The sequence below is a fragment of the Neoarius graeffei genome, chromosome 4 (genome assembly GCF_027579695.1).
Source record: "Neoarius graeffei isolate fNeoGra1 chromosome 4, fNeoGra1.pri, whole genome shotgun sequence".
Taxonomy (NCBI): Eukaryota; Metazoa; Chordata; class Actinopteri; order Siluriformes; family Ariidae; genus Neoarius; species Neoarius graeffei.
The window spans coordinates 12,595,448-12,614,011 of record NC_083572.1 but is presented as its reverse complement, the minus strand read 5'-3'; the positions used below and the strand labels follow the sequence as shown (position 1 = coordinate 12,614,011).

Sequence of the window (18,564 nt, the reverse complement as noted above, 5' to 3'; positions counted from 1 at the left end):
AACAGTCAAATGCATTGTGTCTCTTCTGTTTGATCAGCTGGTTATTATACATTTCAAAGAGTCTCGGGGTATCAAAACATATGCATTGTTACATTACATTGATGGAATTTAGCAGATGCTCTTATCCAGAGTGACGTACAACACACCCAGGGGAGCAGTTGGGGATTAGGTGCCTTGCTCAAGGGCACTTCAGCTATTCCTGCTGGTCCAGGGAATTGAACCATCAACTTTTTGGTCCCAAAGCTGCTTCTCTAACCATTAGGCCATGGCTTACTCAATGTAAGAAGGATTTTTACCATCAAGCATTGAGGTGTTTCCCATCAGGCCTCTTCTGAGACGTGCATTTTTCCACTATGTTGCCGAGAGATGCTTTTTCCATCACATGTCCTATACCCATGACTCTGTAAGTGGTCTTAATTTCTATTTCGCTCTATATTGCATATCTGCATTTTGTAGAATAAACCCTCTTGTTATTTTATTATTAATTGCTCAGTAGTTCTTCTGCAAGCTGTTGTAAAATAAATGCGATTGGAAGACTAAGTTAATACACTGACAATGACTAGAAGATATATTTTTGGAGTCAGATATTTTAATAATAAAATTAAAACACGTATTTACCTTCAGCTGTCCCTATTTTCTATTGTTGGTTATAGGAGAGCGGCAGGCTAAGATAACACTTGACATGTCAGCCCTGTAGAGCTAAAGAGGAGAGGGACATTTCAGTTTGTTCTCAACACAGTTCAAAAGCCAGCATCTATGATGGTACGGGGGGCATTAGTGCACATGACATGGGTTGCTTGCACATCTGGGAAGGCACCATTAATGCTGAACGACATATACAGGTTTTGGAGCAACATGCTACCATCCAGACGACATTTTTTCCGGGGAAGGCCTTGTTTGTTTCAGCAAGACAATGCCAAACCACATTCTGCACATATTACAACTGCATGGCATCACAGTAAAAGAGTCCGAGTGCTAAACTGGCCTGACGACAGTCCAGACGTGTCTCCCAGTGAAAACATTTGGTGCATGATGAAGCACAAAATATGACAAAGGAGACTCTGACCTGTTGAGCAGCTTAAGTTGTATCTCAGACAAGAATGGGACAACATTTCTCTTTCAAAACTACAGCAGGTAGTTTCCTCAGCGTGCAAATGTTTGGAGTGCTGTTAAAAGTAGATGTGATACAACCCAGTGGTAAACATGCCCCTGTCCCAACTTTTCTGAAATGTGTTGCTGACATCAAATTAAAAAAAAACCATATTTTTCAAAAAACAATAAAATCTCAGTTTCAACATTTGATATGTTGTCTTTATACCATTTTCAATGAAATAGAGGGTTTCCCTGATTTGTAAATCATTACATTGTTTTTATTTTTTTACAATTTACACAGCGTCTCAACTCTTTTTGGAAACTGTTTTGTACAGAGAAACTCTGAAATGCAACAGCCTCTCTTCTGAAGACTTACTTTTGGTGACTCCTTTCATTGGTTTGAAATAAATATCTCCTTATAGATTAAAAAAAAAAAAAAAACAGCACCATATCAACAATTATACATTTTTCTTTGTTACATAATATTTATGACCTGTAATAACATGACTGTTTTAGATTCTGCTGTGCATCCACCATAGAAGTACCTCTAAATCAGCAGTTCCTTGAGTAATAAGGGTTCCAACAAGCTCATTAATACAAACCTACCGGTATGATTTTACTTGCAGCAGGAAATACTTTCAGAGCTGCCGTCACAGAAACTTAATCAACACCGTCTGACTCATTAGATTTGAATGATATTTGACTTCATTTTATTAAGCAATTTTTTTTTTAAATCCCAAAATTACTCCATGCATCGAGCAACAGGTTTTAGATCCACAATCTTTATCAAAGATACTCTGAGGTAGACAATACAACATGAAACACAGCTTTCGGCAAACCATTAAATATTTATTTGCAAAACCCAAACTGAAAACCACGAACGTTTCACAAAAATGGAAACTGAATTTCTGCACATCTGTCCATTTGACTTCTCCAGAAGTTTTCCAGGAATGCAGGACTCCTTTTCCACCATCATCGCACAAGTGTCCATAGTAGTCCATAATGAGATCAAAGTTTAGAAAAGTATTCCTCCTGGAATTTTTGGAACTCCGCCTCGGTGAAAATGGGTCGTTTTTCTCGTTTCTTGACGGGCTTTTCTGGTTTGTGCCGGGACTGACGGCCTACGCTCTGCTCTGCGATCTGAAAGGCAGTGAGGAGACGGTGAATGTCCGTAACAATGAATGCTGTTTGATTGGTCTGTTTGATGATTTACATCCTGTACAAACATCAAGTCTGGCTTTAAAGAGTAACATTTGCACTTTCGAGTCCTAAAGTCGAAAAATTCACAAGTGGTTTCTACTGAGCCTAAAAATGAAAACAAAATATCAAATCAGTGAAAATGTGTAGATACATACAGAACCGTGCGAAAAGTATTAAGGACTTTGAAATCCTGGAAAGCAAAAATGCCTGGAAATATAGCGAATGGAAAAGTTTTGAAGTATCAAAACAATTATCATCTTGAACAGAGGAAAACTGAAATCATCAAATCATGACTTGTGTTTGTGTTTAAAAGCTGCATAAATTACACTGGGGAACACAATTTTTGTTGAGTTAGGTCTGACAGCTGTTTTTAATTAATTTTTGGGTGCGGAATCCAAAACTGATCTCAGTTTTTCTCTATCACATCAAGTTTTTGAACTATAGGATCCCCGTTTTCTTAAAAAATATGAAAAATACTGTACTTAACAGATGTGCTTGTTTTATAAAAATTTACAAATATTGACATACAATGAAATATGAAAGAAACAGGCATGACTGCAATGTTTATTTAACACTGTTTTTACAAAGGATATGGCTACTGTAATTATAATTGTGTGCAAGAAGAAACCTTTATTCATCACATGCACACTTCAAGCACAGTGAAATTCATCCTCTGCATTTAACCCATCTGAAGCAGTGAACACACGCACACACTCAGAGCAGTGGGCAGCCACACTAGAGCGCCCGGGGAGCAGTCAGGGGTTAGGTACCTTGCTCAAGGGCACCTCAGCCCAAGGCCGCCCCATGTTAACCTAACCTGCATGTCTTTGGACTGTGGGGGAATCGGAGCACCCGGAGGAAACCCACGCAGACACGGGGAGAACATGCAAACTCCGCACAGAAAGGCCCTCATCAGCCGCTGGGTTCGAACCCGGAACCTTCTTGCTGTGAGGCGACCGTGCAAGTAGTTAAGGTAAAAATTTACGTTTATAGCTCTTTCTGGAGTGTTCAACTTGAGGACTATCGCGTTTGATGCTCCAACAATAGTCAGCCATCATATGTACATCCCATCTACCCTGATAACATTCTTCCATAACCTTCAAATAGTCTTACTACAGCTAATCAGTGGAATTTTGCTTATCTGGAGGGTAAGCTGTGGAGAAAACTTGACGTGCTAGAAAAAAAAAAACTGACTGCAATTTTGGAATCAGCATGCCAATTTTAGTTTTAATCAGCGAAAAATCTAAATCAACAGAGAATTTTTTTCAAATTGTTCCCCAGTGTTATAGTAGGTACATTGTTGTGCAGCTTTCCAAGGGAAACCAACAAACAAGGAATTCCAGGCATCTTGAGGAACCTGCTTTTCTGTCTCTGCAGCTTAAATATTGATTTAAAAAAAAAAATCAGAAACACTTTTAATAATAGAGCCAAAAAGTTCTGTAACAAACTTTTCAAACAAATAAATGATTTTTTTCAGAAAAAAAAAATACTAGAGTGGCGGCTACAATTATAGACAGTCCATAATTATCAACACCTTTTCAGCTTTACCAATAAACAACAAGTTCACAAAGGTGAGTTTCAGTTACAACAGTCATTATTGGTTAATTAATCAACTGGAAGTCCCGCCTCATCGTCTGATGATACAGCTCATTACCTGAGATGTTTTTTTTTAGCACGATCAGCAATTTGAGGAAAGCCCGGACGTCATCATCGCAGGTTAGCATGGTGGAAAGATCATGGACATGATTTACTGATCAAATTCACCCATATTTCATGATCTCCTTGTCTAAACCTACTTTGTTTCTCTTTCATTTGACAGTCACCATTTTGTATCTAAACGCACGTTTAAGAAGTCAAATGAGGTGTCGATAATAGTGATCACTTTCACCGGTGTCCACCATTATCGACACCCTGTGGAATTAAGGGACATTTACAACTGTTATGGATCAATCTTTGTGTAACATTGTTGAAGAAGTACTTTAAAAAAAAATGAAAGTGCTGTGATTTATAATGATTTTTTTTTTCTGATTCATAACAGAATTGAATGCTCATAGAGTATTTGGAATCCGATTGCAATAAATAGAATTAGACCAGAATTTAATTCCTCGCATATAAAAAATTACATGCTTGAAATATTCAGATGTTTCGATTCCATTCAGAATTTTTTTGCAGTTTGTTGTAAAAATATCTACCACATATTACAATATCAGTAGACATTTTATAGTTTGGTTTGAGGAATGACATGCAACCTTTGACCTGGATTTTCATGTGGTTACAATCTCAATTGCCTGTTGACATTTATTGGTAAATTACAAAACGAGAAATTAATACAAACAACGAATGATTAACAAAATGTGATCTATGAAAATACTTAGAAAGTGGGTAGAAAGTGGAACAAAAAGATTTTCTGACACAGATTAAACATCAGTTCATTTCTTTACAAACAAACATTAGAATTACTTCCTTATTTACAGTGGTGCTTGAAAGTTTGTGAACCCTTTAGAATTTTCTATATTTCTGCATAAATATGACCTAAAACATCATCAGATTTTCACACAAGTCCTAAAAGTAGATAAAGAGAACCCAGTTTAACAAATGAGACAAAAATATTATACTTGGTCATTTATTTATTGAGGAAAATGATCCAATATTACATATCTGTGAGTGGCAAAAGTATGTGAACCTTTGCTTTCAGTATCTGGTGTGACCCCCTTGTGCAGCAATAACTGCAACTAAATGTTTCCAGTAACTGTTGATCAGTCCTGCACACCGGCTTGGAGGAATTTTAGCCCGTTCCTCCGTACAGAACAGCTTCAACTCTGGGCTGTTGGTGAGTTTCCTCACATGAACTGCTCGCTTCAGGTCCTTCCACAACATTTCGATTGGATTAAAGGTCAGGACTTTGACTTGGCCATTCCAAAACATTACCTTTATTCTTCTTTAACCATTCTTTGGTAGAATGACTTGTGTGCTTTGGGTCACTGTTTTGCTGCATGACCCACCCTCTCTTGAGATTCAGTTCATGGACAAATGTCCTGACATTTTCCTTTAGAATTCGCTGGTATAATTCAGAATTCATTGTTCCATCAATGATGGCAAGCCGTCCTGGCCCAGATACAGCAAAACAGGCCCAAACCATGATACTACCACCACCATGTTTCACAGACGGAATAAGGTTCTTATGCTGGAATGCAGTGTTTTCCTTTCTCCAAACAAAACGCTTCTCATTTAAACCAAAAAGTTCTATTTTGGTCTCATCCGTCCACAAAACATTTTTCCAATAGCCTTCTGGCTTGTCCACGTGATCTTTAGCAAACTGCAGACGAGCAGCAGTGCTCTTTTTGGACAGCAGTTGCTTTCTCCTTGCAACCCTGCCATGCACACCACTGTTGTTCAGTGCTCTCCTGATGGTGGACTCATGAACATTAGCCAATGTGAGAGAGGTCTTCGGTTGCTTAGAAGTTACCCTGGGGTCCTTTGGAACCTCGCCAACTATTACATGCCTTGCTCTTGGAGTAATCTTTGTTGGTCGACCACTCCTGGGGAGGGTAACAATGGTCTTGAATTTCCTCCATTTGTACACAATCTGTCTGACTGTGGATTGGTGGAGTCCAAACTCTAGAGATGGTTTTGTAACCTTTTCCAGTCTGAGGAGCATCAACAACCCTTTTTCTGAGGTCCTTAAAAATCTCCTTTGTTCGTGCCATGATACACTTTCACAAACGTGTTGTGAAGATCAGACTTTGATAGATCCCTGTTCTTTAAATAAAACAGGGCGCCCACTCACACCTGATTGTCATCCCATTGATTGAAAACACCTGACTCTAATTTCACCTTCAAATTAACTGCTAATCCTAGAGGTTCACATACATGTAATATTGGATCATTTTCCTCAATAAATAAATGACCAAGTATAATATTTTTGTCTCATTTGTTTAACTGGGTTCTCTTTACTTTTAGGACTTGTGTGAAAATCTGATGATGTTTTAGGTCATATTTATGCAGAAATATAGAAAATTCTAAAGGGTTCACAAACTTTCAAGCACCACTGTACGCAAGCACTGACATCGATATATTTATATAAAAGATAGACTTGTATTCAGTACAAACTATGTAAAACAAATTTTAAATAAAAACTATGCTTTGTTAATTTAATACCACACACGAGTTATATATTTTATAAATATTCATCTGGATGTCGATAATTGTGGACAAAGGTGTCAATACTTGTGGAACGGTGTCACGTGATCTGATGCGCTAAGTCATCGGGAATCGACTCATTTTTTTCCCAGTCGAAGTCTGAGTAATTATTCATGCACAATTTATGTATTGAAAGTCTTTTCTACTTTTGCAACGGCCAAAAGATGGTTAAGGTGTCGATAATTGTAGCTGCCGTTCGAAATAATTTCTTTTCTATTTATATATAATGTAGCAGGCAAAAAAAAAAAATTATATTGCAATTGAAAAGTAGATACTGCCTGGCCAAAAAAGTCGCCATTTTGATTTTAAAAAAGCAAATACCCAAGAGCCTTTGCAGGGCTCTACATTAACTTTTGAAACCACTTGTCCTGACGGGCAAGTTGAAAGGAAATTTACTTGTCCGAATGTGAAGTTGACTTGTCCAAAGAAAAATTCGAGAAAAAAAAAAAAAACCACAAACTATTTGTAATAAACTAATTTCACCAGAATTACTTTAACACAAAAATCTATTCACTGCAGAAAAAAATTGGACTCCATCAATCATTCATTTATTTATGAGAAATTGAAATCCAGAAAATTAAAATTATATATATTTTCATTTTTAAATTATTAACTTTGAATATATATCCTCCACTAATTAATTGTTGTCTAATTATTCAGCATGGCTCCTGTATGGTATTTAATGGTTGCGATGAAAGTTGCGGTGTTTTTTAGGTTTTTGTTGCGATTACATTGCGGGAGGAAGTGAAAGTTGCGAGAAATTGCTGCGATTTTCTCTTTTTGTGATTAAAATTGAGTGATATGTTAAATATTAAGTTATTACTGAAAAACTATTGATTAAAACACCAAAGACACTGAGAAATGGTCCTATAGACAACTTTACCAATATAAAAGATTACCAGGACTACAAAAATGCAGAAAAATAGGCTTTACTTATCCAAATGCTCCTGTTGGTTCAAAAGTTAAAGTGCATAGAACCTCACAGCACAACATGAAGTTACCTTAAAATATAATATAAATGCCTCAGCTTTCATGCAAGAAAAAAAAAACTATTAATACTAGTACTGTGTGCAGGCAGTCTCTCCTGAAGACTAAATTAAACAATAATTATAAACTAATAAAATAAATGGCTAAGGCTTCATGGAAGAAAAAAAAAAACAATTTGAACAGAATCTCACAGTATGATGCTGAAGCTGCCTAAACAATGGAAAATAAAATACCATTTTGGCAAAAATGTTGGCATCCATTAATTTCTTGTATTAAGTAAAAAAATAACGTAAAGTGCACACAGTCCTTCACTGTAAACATAACACACTTTCAGTAACAGAATTTAAGCCTACATAAACACTGACTCGCACATGCTGCTTCTCTTGAATGTATACACGGAAGTAAGGCGGAAGGTAGTTTGTCGACGTCACCTCAAGACGACGCCAACGATTGGTCAAATTTGCGGGAAAGTTGCGGTGATTGGATATAATTGTAACACCGCCCTGAATTCGCGGGGATTGGTTGAATTTATGTTGATGTTGCAAATCGCAACATCGCGAAATCCTGGAGGGTCTGGTAAACGACCGTTTACTTTTCAGTTCAAATACACGAAGCGGTATTGGCCGGTTTCGCAAGTGGAATATTGCACATGCGCACATCGGTCTTTCCGAAGAGAAACATCTGGCGATTCATCAAAACAATATGTCGAGTGAGATGCTTCGGAAATCATGTGAATAAACTGATAAATTTGATATGTAACGTCGAATATCAGCGTATTTTGGCACTTGTCCAATTGGACAAGTAACTGAGACGATGAACTTGTCCGACATAAAGGATCACTTGTCCCGGACAAGCGGACAACCGTTAATGTCAAGCCCTGACTTTGGATAATTACTGTATAGTTACATGACAATTAATGAATGAGTGGATAATTACTCTTGGATCAACTGTATATGCAGTTTATAGGCACTACAATATGCCCAAATATGCAGAACATGCTTAAAATCCAAATCGCACACCATTATGTTGAAGTACCTTCTTTGTGCAGCTTTCCTCCATTTTATAGCTGTTTTTCAGGAAATACCGCAGGTTGGCATCAAGCTGACTTTTCTTCTGCTTCTTTCTATAAAGCTCTACAATCAAACAACAGGCATACAGCAGTTTTAGCCAAAGCAGGTGCCTCTCTATGGCTATATAGATTTATTTCTATCCATAGTTAACAGATAAATGAATTAAACCACTCACCTAAAGCATTTCTGATCCGCTTGTCTTTGACCATGACTTTGTTTTTTCTGCTTTTGCGGCCCTGCACTCGGCGGAGCCGCTTCCTAACACCCTGCTTATTGGTGCTAATCTGATCCATCACTGATGCTTTCTTGGTGCTCTTCTTCTTCTTCTTCTGATGAACCTTGGCTGCACCTACAAAATGTAAGGTTGAGAGTTACAGTGTCTTGCAAAAGTATTCATCCCCCTTGGTGTTTGTCCTGTTTTGTCGTATTACAAGCTGGAATTAAAATGGATTTTTGGAGGGTTAGCACCATTTGAATTTACACAACATGCCTAACACTTTAAAGGTGCAAATTGTTGTTTTATTGTGACACAATAATTAAGATGAGGAAAAAAAAAAATCTGGAGTGTGCATAGGTATTCACCCCCTAAAGTCAAAACATTGTAGAGCCACCTTTTGCTGCAAGTCTCTTGCGGTATATCTCTATTAGCTCAGCACATCTAGCTACTGGGATTTTTTGCCCGTTCCTCAAGGCAAAACTGCTCCAACTCCTTCAAGTTAGATGGGTTGCGTTGGTGTACAGCAATCTTCAAGTTATGTCACAGATTCTCAATTGGATTGAGGTCTGGGACTTGATTAGGCCGTTCTAAGACATTTAAATGTTGCCCCTTAAACCACTCCAGTGTAGCTTTAGCAGTATGTTTAGGGTCATTGTCCTGCTGGAATGTGAACCTTCGTCCCAGTCTCAAACAGGTTTTCCTCCAGAATTACCCTGTATTTAGTGCCATCCATCTTTCCTTCAGTCCTGACCAGCTTTCCTGTCCCTGCAGATGAAAAACATCCCCACAGCATGATGCTGCCACCACCATGCTTCAGTATAGGAATGGTGTCCTCAGGGTGATGGGTTTGCGCCACACATGGCATTTCCCATAATGGGCAAAATGATCAATTTTAGTCTCATTTGACCAGAAGATCTTCTTCCATGTGTTTGTCGAGTCTGCCACATGCTGTTGGGCATGTGGCAGACTCAACAAACACATGGAAGAAGATCTTTGGTGTCTTTGTTGCATCTCTGATTAATGCCCTCCTTGCCTGGTCTGGGAATTTTGGTGGGCGGCCTTCTCTTGTCAGGTTTGTAGTGGTGCCATATTCTTTCCATTTTGCTATAATGGATTTAATGTTGCTCCCTAGGATATTCAAAGTTTGGGATATTTTTTATGACCCAACCCTGATCTATACTTCTCCACAACTTTGTCTCTGACCTGTTTGGCGGCTCCTTGGTTTTCATGTTGCTTGCATAGTAGTGTTGCAGAGTCAGGGTCCTTCCAGAACAGGTTGATTTATACAGTCATCATGTGACAGATCATGTGACACTGTGATTGCACACAGGTGGATCTTAAATCAACTCATTATGTGACTTATGAAGTGAATTGGTTGGACCAGCTCTTATTTAGGGGTTTCATATGAAAAGGAGTGAATACCTATGCACACTCCAGATTTCTGTTTTTTTTTTATTGTTTGTGTCACAATAAAACAACAAATTTCACCTTTAAAGTGGTAGGCCTGTTGTGTAAATCAAATGGTGCTAACCCTCCAAAAATCCATTTTAATTCCAGCTTGTAATGTGACAAAACAGGACAAACACCAAGGGGGATGAATACTTTTGCAAGACACTGTACATTTTGAAGATGCTCACAATGACTGCACACAGCTTTGTGTTTATTTCCACCGTGAGAATCAACTATGAGAACTGTTTACTTCAATCTTAAAATGACTGACCTGCCAAAACATGGATGCAAACGGCGCACCTTTTGGCGGATGCCGCCTTTTTCACGGCTGTCTGTACGTCTTGTGTGAATTGCGCAGATCCGATGAGTTTTTTTTTTTTTTTGGGGGGGGGGGGGGGGGGGGGGGGTTTGGAGTGTCTGATTATAATTTCATCAAAGTAAATTCTGTATTAAAATTACTAAATAAGCAAATGGCGTTACAGTCCATGAAACATAGGAAGTATAAGTATGAGAAGAAAACAGTAAATCAGAAAGCTGCGCACGTAAAGCCAATTGGCTGCGCACCATTATCTGCTGCTGGCTGCACTTCACTGCACGCGCAAGGATTTCCATCAGTCCAACGTAAGTTACGCAAGTTACGTAATTGGCTTTACGTGCACAGCTTTCTGATTTACTGTTTTCTTCTCATACTTATACTTCCTATGTTTCATGGACTGTAACGGCATTTGCTTATTTAGTAATTTTAATACAGAATTTACTTTGATGAAATTATAATCAGACACTCCAACTCCCCCCCCCCCCCCAAAAAAAAAAAACCAAACAAAAAAAAAAAACTCATCGGATCTGCGCGATTCACACAAGTCCCCCAGACAGCCATGAAAAAGGCGGCATCCACCAAAAGGCGCGCCGTTTGCATCCATGCAAAACCCTTAACATGATGACCCCTAATGACCTCTTATTGACTGGGACATCCTCACACAAACCTCATCATCATCATCTCACTAGACCATCAACGAACCAAGGAGAACATCATCGAAGTTCAGAATTCAAGGACTGAATGACACAAACAATTTGGGAACAATCTGACACCAAAGCAAACTAAAAAAAAAAAAAAATCCCAAATCTGACCAGGAGTCCATCTTGTCCAGGTCTCAGTGGAGCTAAAGTGATTCTGCTGAGTCAAAGGATCTTCCATAGAACCAACAGCAGCTGAGCAGGAACCATGACAAAAATGCAACCCCACTGGCTTAATAACCGAACTACATTTTCGTGACCGCAAAACAAGTCAGTAGATTTCCACATAGCTTGGCAGATATTATTTACTTGCACTGCCTTTGAACTGCTTGAACTTGACTCATATGCTTGGGGTTGAGTATTCTCACCAGAATTTTTGCTCATTCTTCGTCACAAAACTCAGGTTTGTGGGCCTCGTTGCTCAGAAACACACTTGCATTCCAATCCACGAAATGTCTATCTGGTTCAGGTCGGGGCTTTGTGATTACCACTGCAATACTTTCACTTTGTTGTGTCGAAACCATTTTACAAAGTTTGGACGTATGCTTAGAATCACTGCCCTGGCTGAGGTCTTGATATTTTGCCAGACAATCCAACGTCCTCAGGATGCCATCTATTTTCTAAAGTGCATCAGTCGCTTTTCCAGCAAAACACTCACACTATAATGCTCCCACCCCCATGCTTCACAGTTTGTCAGATTAAAAGCCTCAGCCTTTTTCCTCCATACACAGTGCTGATCATTATGGCCAAACTTTAACATTTTTTGTTTCGTCTCAATTTTTGAACCCTCCTCCAAAAGGCTGGTGGTTCAGATTGGCTTTTAATGCCAGTCTTAAAGTAGGGGCTTCTACCTTGTGCAGCCTTTCAGGCCGTGGCAATGTAGGACTCTCTTATACCCCATTCTCACACATCACAAACCATTGCTATTATGCTGGAATAGTATCGTGTGGGAATTGGAGCAAAACAGCAAAATCAAAACATTAATCTATCACCTGGTGCCCTACTAACATTAACGGTAATCTTTTATCACGGCTCCAGTGGGAATTGGAACCACTGGATTGACGTGTTGTGGTTGGTCATGACGTCGCTGGCAGTGATGCAAATGATGATACAGTGATATTGTGATGGAACTACTGGGAAAAGGAACTATGCTTTGGAAGTAGACTTCGATTTTACAGGCGATTTTGTGCCAGGTATACTGAAGGGGTTTTTTGGTAGGTGATATAATATTCAAACCATTTGTGCACTCAAGAATGTAGCTTTCAGATCTTCTCCTCCTCCCTCTTCTTCTTCTTCCTGTTTTGGCTGCTCTCATTAGGAGTCGCCACAACGGATCACCATGATCCACATATTTGATTTGGCATAGGTTTTACACCAGATGTCCTTCCTGACGCAACCCTCCACAACCTATCCTTGACTTGCAAGTGACGTCAAAGCCAATTAGAAACCCGGATGTCGGCCATGTTGGTGGATATAGAAATGTGGGGTCAATGACATTCCGTACAAAACACTACAGTCAGGCGTGCACAACCGTTTTTTTTAAACCACTGCTTTCGGTGTTCTTTTAGCTCTGCCATATCTTTGTGCTGTGTATGGTTGTGGTCACAACAGTACTCGTGACCGTGGTAAATCCAGATTTTTTTAGAATTCCGTCCGTGATTCGGAAAGAGGAAACTCTGAGGCTTAGTACAGAGAGGAGACGAGCATGGCTGAACAATATCGACAGGTCTGACAATGATCTAACAGAGGCTAAAACCAAAACAACTCGTGTTTGTAGTGATCATTTTATCTCAGGTGAGATTTAAAAGCTTTCTAAATGATATCAGGTAATCATTTTATTTCATGTTGCTAGAATTTTGCTATAAAATAAGCGTTCTCTTGTCATGGTTTGCTCGGTCGTCGTTATAATTTTAACGTGCATTATCATTTCGCTTCTAGGAGCGCCAGCAAAATTATAAGATAGAAACAATCCAGACTGAGCACCCACTCAGAACATGGGCTGTTTCGTACAAGGTAGGACTCGATTCTTCGGCAGCCAAACGACACGAAAGAGCTCAAAAGAGGAGGAAGACAGCCGACTTTGCGGAAGCTGCACGTGGCAGCTCGCACATGGAGTTCCAAGACACCACGGTTGAAGCTTGAAGCAGGTCAGCTCATTTTGACTGAAACAAAGTGCTATTATTTTCAAAACGTCCACAAATTTAAGATTTCCAAACTGATCTCTATCTTCTTTGAAGCAGATCAGTCTGATGTTAGTGAATCGCCTGTTTACACATAGAAGTAAACTAAATGCAAAAGAAGCCCTAACTTACCCTTGCAAATACAACTGCTTTATCATCATTGACTGGTTTAATTAATAAAAGTATTTACCCAACCAAAGACAAAGAAGTTATCGGCTTCCATGGACTTATAAAGCTTCATTTGAGATTTGTCAACCCATGAAGTCTGCCAAACCAGACAGAATGCGATATCTGGGTACTCGATGGTCTGTAGAAGCGTCTTATCTTCAGAAAAATCTGACTTTTTTTTAAATAACATGGGTCAAAAGCACACATATCTATCTTCCCTTTGGATCGAATCTTCACTCAACCTTTCAAATCATGAAAATGAAAAGTCAGCATCGTTTACAGACACGCTTACAGGACGCTTTTCAACATCCCCCGAAAATATTTTAATAACATAACACGCAAAACCCTGCATTTTAGTACTTATTTTCACTAAAACAAGTTATAACTTTTAAGCCTTTTTCTTTCATGTACATTAATGATTAACTTGTCAAAAATATCAAATTTAATTCCCCTAGTTAATGAGTAATTTTCAGGAATGCATTTAGAAAACGCAGTGATTTTCCTGCCTACACAGTTCATTACTTTGAAAAAAAAAAACCTCAGACAGTTGAAGGTAAACTCAGCAAAATCCCAAAACAGTCCTGTTAAAAAGTAAAGGTCTGTTAGAGTTTCTAAAGCTTTCAGGTTTCAATGTTGGGGACGTTGATAAACGAGGCTCAATCTTTTAGTAGAGTTGTGCGTTTGCATAAGCTAAAGTGAACTAAAAATTTCTAATTCATATTTATGCGAGTTGAAGCCAATTGTTTACATTAGTTCGTATTGTCTGTAAATTTAAACACACCAACGAAAACAAAATTTCTCATGTAAATCAGGGCGTAGCTTGGATTTTTCGGGGTGTGTGTGGTGGTGGTGTCACACACTGACTGGCAGCCTGAGTACATTATGTAACAAAAAATAATTCCCATTGCTAGTTTTAGGCAGCTTAGAAACCAGCTCTTCCATTACTGCTGTTTCTTCCACGTTTTCTTGATGTTGTGTTCTAGAAACGGCACTAAAACTTAGCTTCGAAACCACAAAATGCAACTTTGATGGAAAAAAAATATATATAATAAATTGCTGACCTCTCTTCACGTTGAAAGGAGGAAAGTTTTACTTGTTTTGACATGGCGAATTATTAACACGAGGAAATACTTGTAATTTGCAACTAAAAAGACTGCAGCTACACTGGCAGCGTGAACATGCTTTCTAGTGCGATTGTGTTGCGCTTGCGTAGAACGGTGTCAGTCCTGAGCGCCTTAGTTCGTGCACCTGAAGGTGCGCCTTGCGCGCGCGCACCTAATGAGCTCTGGGACGCGCGCCGTAAACAAAGAACACCTGTCTTTAATCAATGAACTATGTTTGGGCTATTTAAAGGAACAGTCCACCGTACTCCCATAATGAAATATGCTCTTCTCTGAATTGAGACGAGCTGCTCCGTACCTGTCCGAGCTTTGCGCGACCTCCCAGTCAGTCAGACACGCTGTCACTCCTGTTAGCAATGTAGCTAGGCTCAGTATGGCCAATGGTATTTTTTGGGGCTGTAGTTAGATGCGACCAAACTCTTCCACGTTTTTCCTGTTTACATAGGTTTATATGACCAGTGATATGAAACAAGTTCAGTTACACAAATTGAAACGTAGCGATTTTCTATGCTATGGAAAGTCCGCACTATAATGACAGGCGTACTAACACCTTCTGCGCGCTTCGACAGCGCATTGATACCTTCACTCAGGAGTGAAGGTATCAATGCGCTGTCGAAGCGCGCAGAAGGTGTTAGTACGCCTGTCATTATAGTGCGGACTTTCCGCCTATTGTAAAAAAATAAAGCTATGGCCATTTTGCGCCCTCTACCATTAATCAAACGGCAAACCCGCCTGTACGACAGGGGTACGCGCCTTAGGGAGTTCGCACCGGGAGATAAAGTTATTGTACTGTTACCCACATCGAGCTCCAAATTAATTGCCAAGTGGCAAGGACCCTTTGAGGTCATACGGCGAATCGGGGATGTCGACTACGAGGTGAGGCGAATGGACAGGGATGGGGCGCTACAGGTTTACCACCTCAATCTGCTCAAACTCTGGAACGAGGAGGTCCCCGTGGCGTTGGTGTCGGTGGTTCCGGAGAAGGCGGAGCTGGGGCCGGAGGTTCAAAAGGGAACATTGGCATCGCATACCTCTCCAGTCCCCTGTGGAGACCACCTCTCCCCGACCCAGCTCGCGGAGGTCGCCCAGTTGCAGACCGAGTTTTCGAACGTGTTCTCGCCCCTGCCTGGCCGCACCGACCTCATAGAGCACCACATTGAGACGCCCCTGGGGGTGGTAGTGCACAGCCGCCCTTACAGGCTGCGCACTACCCTGTGATGACCTGGCGACTTGTCCAGGGTGTACCCCGCCTTTCGCCCGTAGTCAGCTGGGATAGGCTCCAGCTTGCCTGCGACCCTGTAGAAGGATAAAGCGGCTAGAGATAATGAGATGAGATTTTGACGACTTTTTTGAACGTGTATGGGGCCCTTACCGCTTAAAAGGTCACTGATGTCACTGTTTGCGCCGCCTAACGACATCACGTGACGTCACCCCACTTTCGCTAACTCCACCCACTTCCAGCCAGCACGGTTGTAGTCGAAATGCAACCCCAACAGCCCCACTCAGCCGCGTTGGTAGTGGAAAAGCGGCATTAGACACTGGCCTTTAATTTAAACTAAGATCTTTTACCCGACTACATGCTGTGAATTGCACTGCCAATTCTTGTGATGTGACTGAAAACCTTTTTGCGTCGCAGGTCTGCTACAGGTTCGTCTCTTTGATGGCAAAAGTGCAGAACTTGCTTTTTCATTCCCAGGTTCCTTTCCTCCAGGCTCTCCTCAGGCCCCAACACATCTTTTCAATACTAACTAACTAACTAACTGTATTCTAATTACTGTTACCATGTACATCAAGATGGATTAATGCTGTAGACATTTTGTAATAAAAGTAAAAATAACATCCACTCTTATTCTATAAAAGCTAACATTATTATTCAGGTCAGCTGTCATGACAATCCTGTTTTCTGTGCTATCATCATTTAGCATTTAGCTAGCGAGTACATTTCCTGACTACAAAATGCACTGTTTACCTTTAGGATCTTCATTAAACAGTTCGAGTCCCCTTTTTAACAGTGAACTCGACATGGTACAATATTTTTAAACGGTTATGAAATGCTGAATGATGTAAACGCAGCCAAAGAAAGCTTCTTCTGACTCGGAGCTAGCGCTACACTTCCGCAACACGTGGTTCATTTGTGTGTTGCACTTTTTAGAAGTCGTCTAGAAACCACGACCGTGTCGGAAGATTCCACATAGAATCTGTCTTTGTTATGACTGATATTAACTTTTAATTAAATTTAATTTAAATCAAAATAACAAATGAATAAATAAAGGGTATTTTAACAGCTACTGAGACTTATTAAACCTTTAACACGTTGTGAGATTTAAAAAAAAAAAAAACCTCTTTGTCAACATATAATAGTCTACAGACTGAATATCATATTAGTCTACTACGTTACAAATATTGTAATGAAAACGAAATCCTGAAAAGGATTTAATCTCATTAATCATTTAATCTCATTAATCGCTCATTTAATCTGCCCCTGGCTGAAAGCATTGTTCTAGTTTCCGTTCCGCCCAGCCGACTGCAATGACGCTATGGCGCCGCTAGAGGGACTCTTTCCCATCCCCTTGAGCCTCTACCTGGAAATAGACATATAATTTCATCCAGTGTGTAAATAAATAATGTTTCACACATGTCAACCTTTAGTTACCCATGCCCTTACAAAATCTGTACTTTTCCCTGACATACACCCATGAGCCCTTATACACGAGAAAAAATTCCAGTATATAATCCAAAGCACTGATTGTTTTATTCCACATTATACACTCCTATTGTAATAGGCATATTTATCACACTGTATCAAGTTAAAGAGATCAAATAAGCATGTACTGAATAAAAAGAAATTTTAGATCCCAGAGAAAACAACTGAATTAAAAAAGGACATGTCCAGTCAAGGGTGGCATGGTGGTGTAGTGGTTAGCGCTGTTGCTTCACAGCAAGAAGGCCCAGGTTCGAGACCCGTAGTCGGCGAGGGTCTTTCTGTGCGGAGTTTGCATGCTCTCCCCGTGTCCGCGTGGGTTTCCTCCGGGTGCTCCGGTTTCCCCCACAGTCCAAAGACATGCAGGTTAGGTTAACTGGTGACTCTAAGTTGACCGTAGGTGTGAATGTGAGTGTGAATGGTTGTCTGTGTCTATGTGTCAGCCCTGTGATGACCTGGCGACTTGTCCAGGGTGTACCCCGCCTTTCGCCCGTAGTCAGCTGGGATAGGCTCCAGCTTGCCTGCGACCCTGTAGAACAGGATAAAGCAGCTAGAGATAATGAGATGTCAAGTAAACAATTATCTACTAAAGAGAATGACTGAACTATAAACTTAATTATTTAATATACATTGTATCAGTAATACCAGAATTATTGATGTAAATTTTGCAAATAAAATACATTAATATTAAATAGTTCATAAAAATTACACAAAGTTCTATTTGACAAGTGTTAACATCACCTACAATATTGCATTCCACCAAAGAAAATTACTTGAAATATAACAGCAGTACTAAGTAGGTATGTTAATTAAAATAGTAGGTTGCATGTAATAAATTATATATAATCATGTCAAACAAGTTCGTAAAAGTTCCATTTGAGAAAAAAGTCTTGACACCGCAAGCAGTGTTAGATCCAACTAAAGATGACTGAACCACATCAAGTATATTATGTAAACAAGGATAAGTGAAAATATTAATAAATTATTTTTTCACAGTGCGGTCTCCATCAAATCCTGAGCTCTGATTGGCTGGCGAGCGGGTCCGTATCCTACAGTACAGACCCCAGTTACGGACCCTGGTTACGGACCTCTGGCAATTCGCTCGTTCACAGCAACAACAAACATAGTAGAATTTTTTGTCAACATTTATAAGATTTATTTATAA

At 39.7% G+C, this 18,564-nt stretch overlaps 1 protein-coding gene across 1 annotated transcript; it reads right to left on the bottom strand.

The window, feature by feature from the left end:
- Positions 1-1,920: 1,920 nt before the first annotated feature.
- Positions 1,921-16,829, bottom strand: rps19bp1 (ribosomal protein S19 binding protein 1). Its single transcript, XM_060918845.1, has 4 exons — positions 16,668-16,829; positions 8,725-8,898; positions 8,515-8,612; positions 1,921-2,232 (listed from the first exon to the last, which is right to left on the bottom strand). The coding sequence occupies exons 1-4, from the start codon at positions 16,720-16,722 to the stop codon at positions 2,101-2,103; spliced, it is 459 nt and encodes a 152-aa protein (XP_060774828.1). The 5' UTR covers positions 16,723-16,829; the 3' UTR covers positions 1,921-2,100.
- Between the last annotated feature and the right edge of the window lie 1,735 nt (positions 16,830-18,564).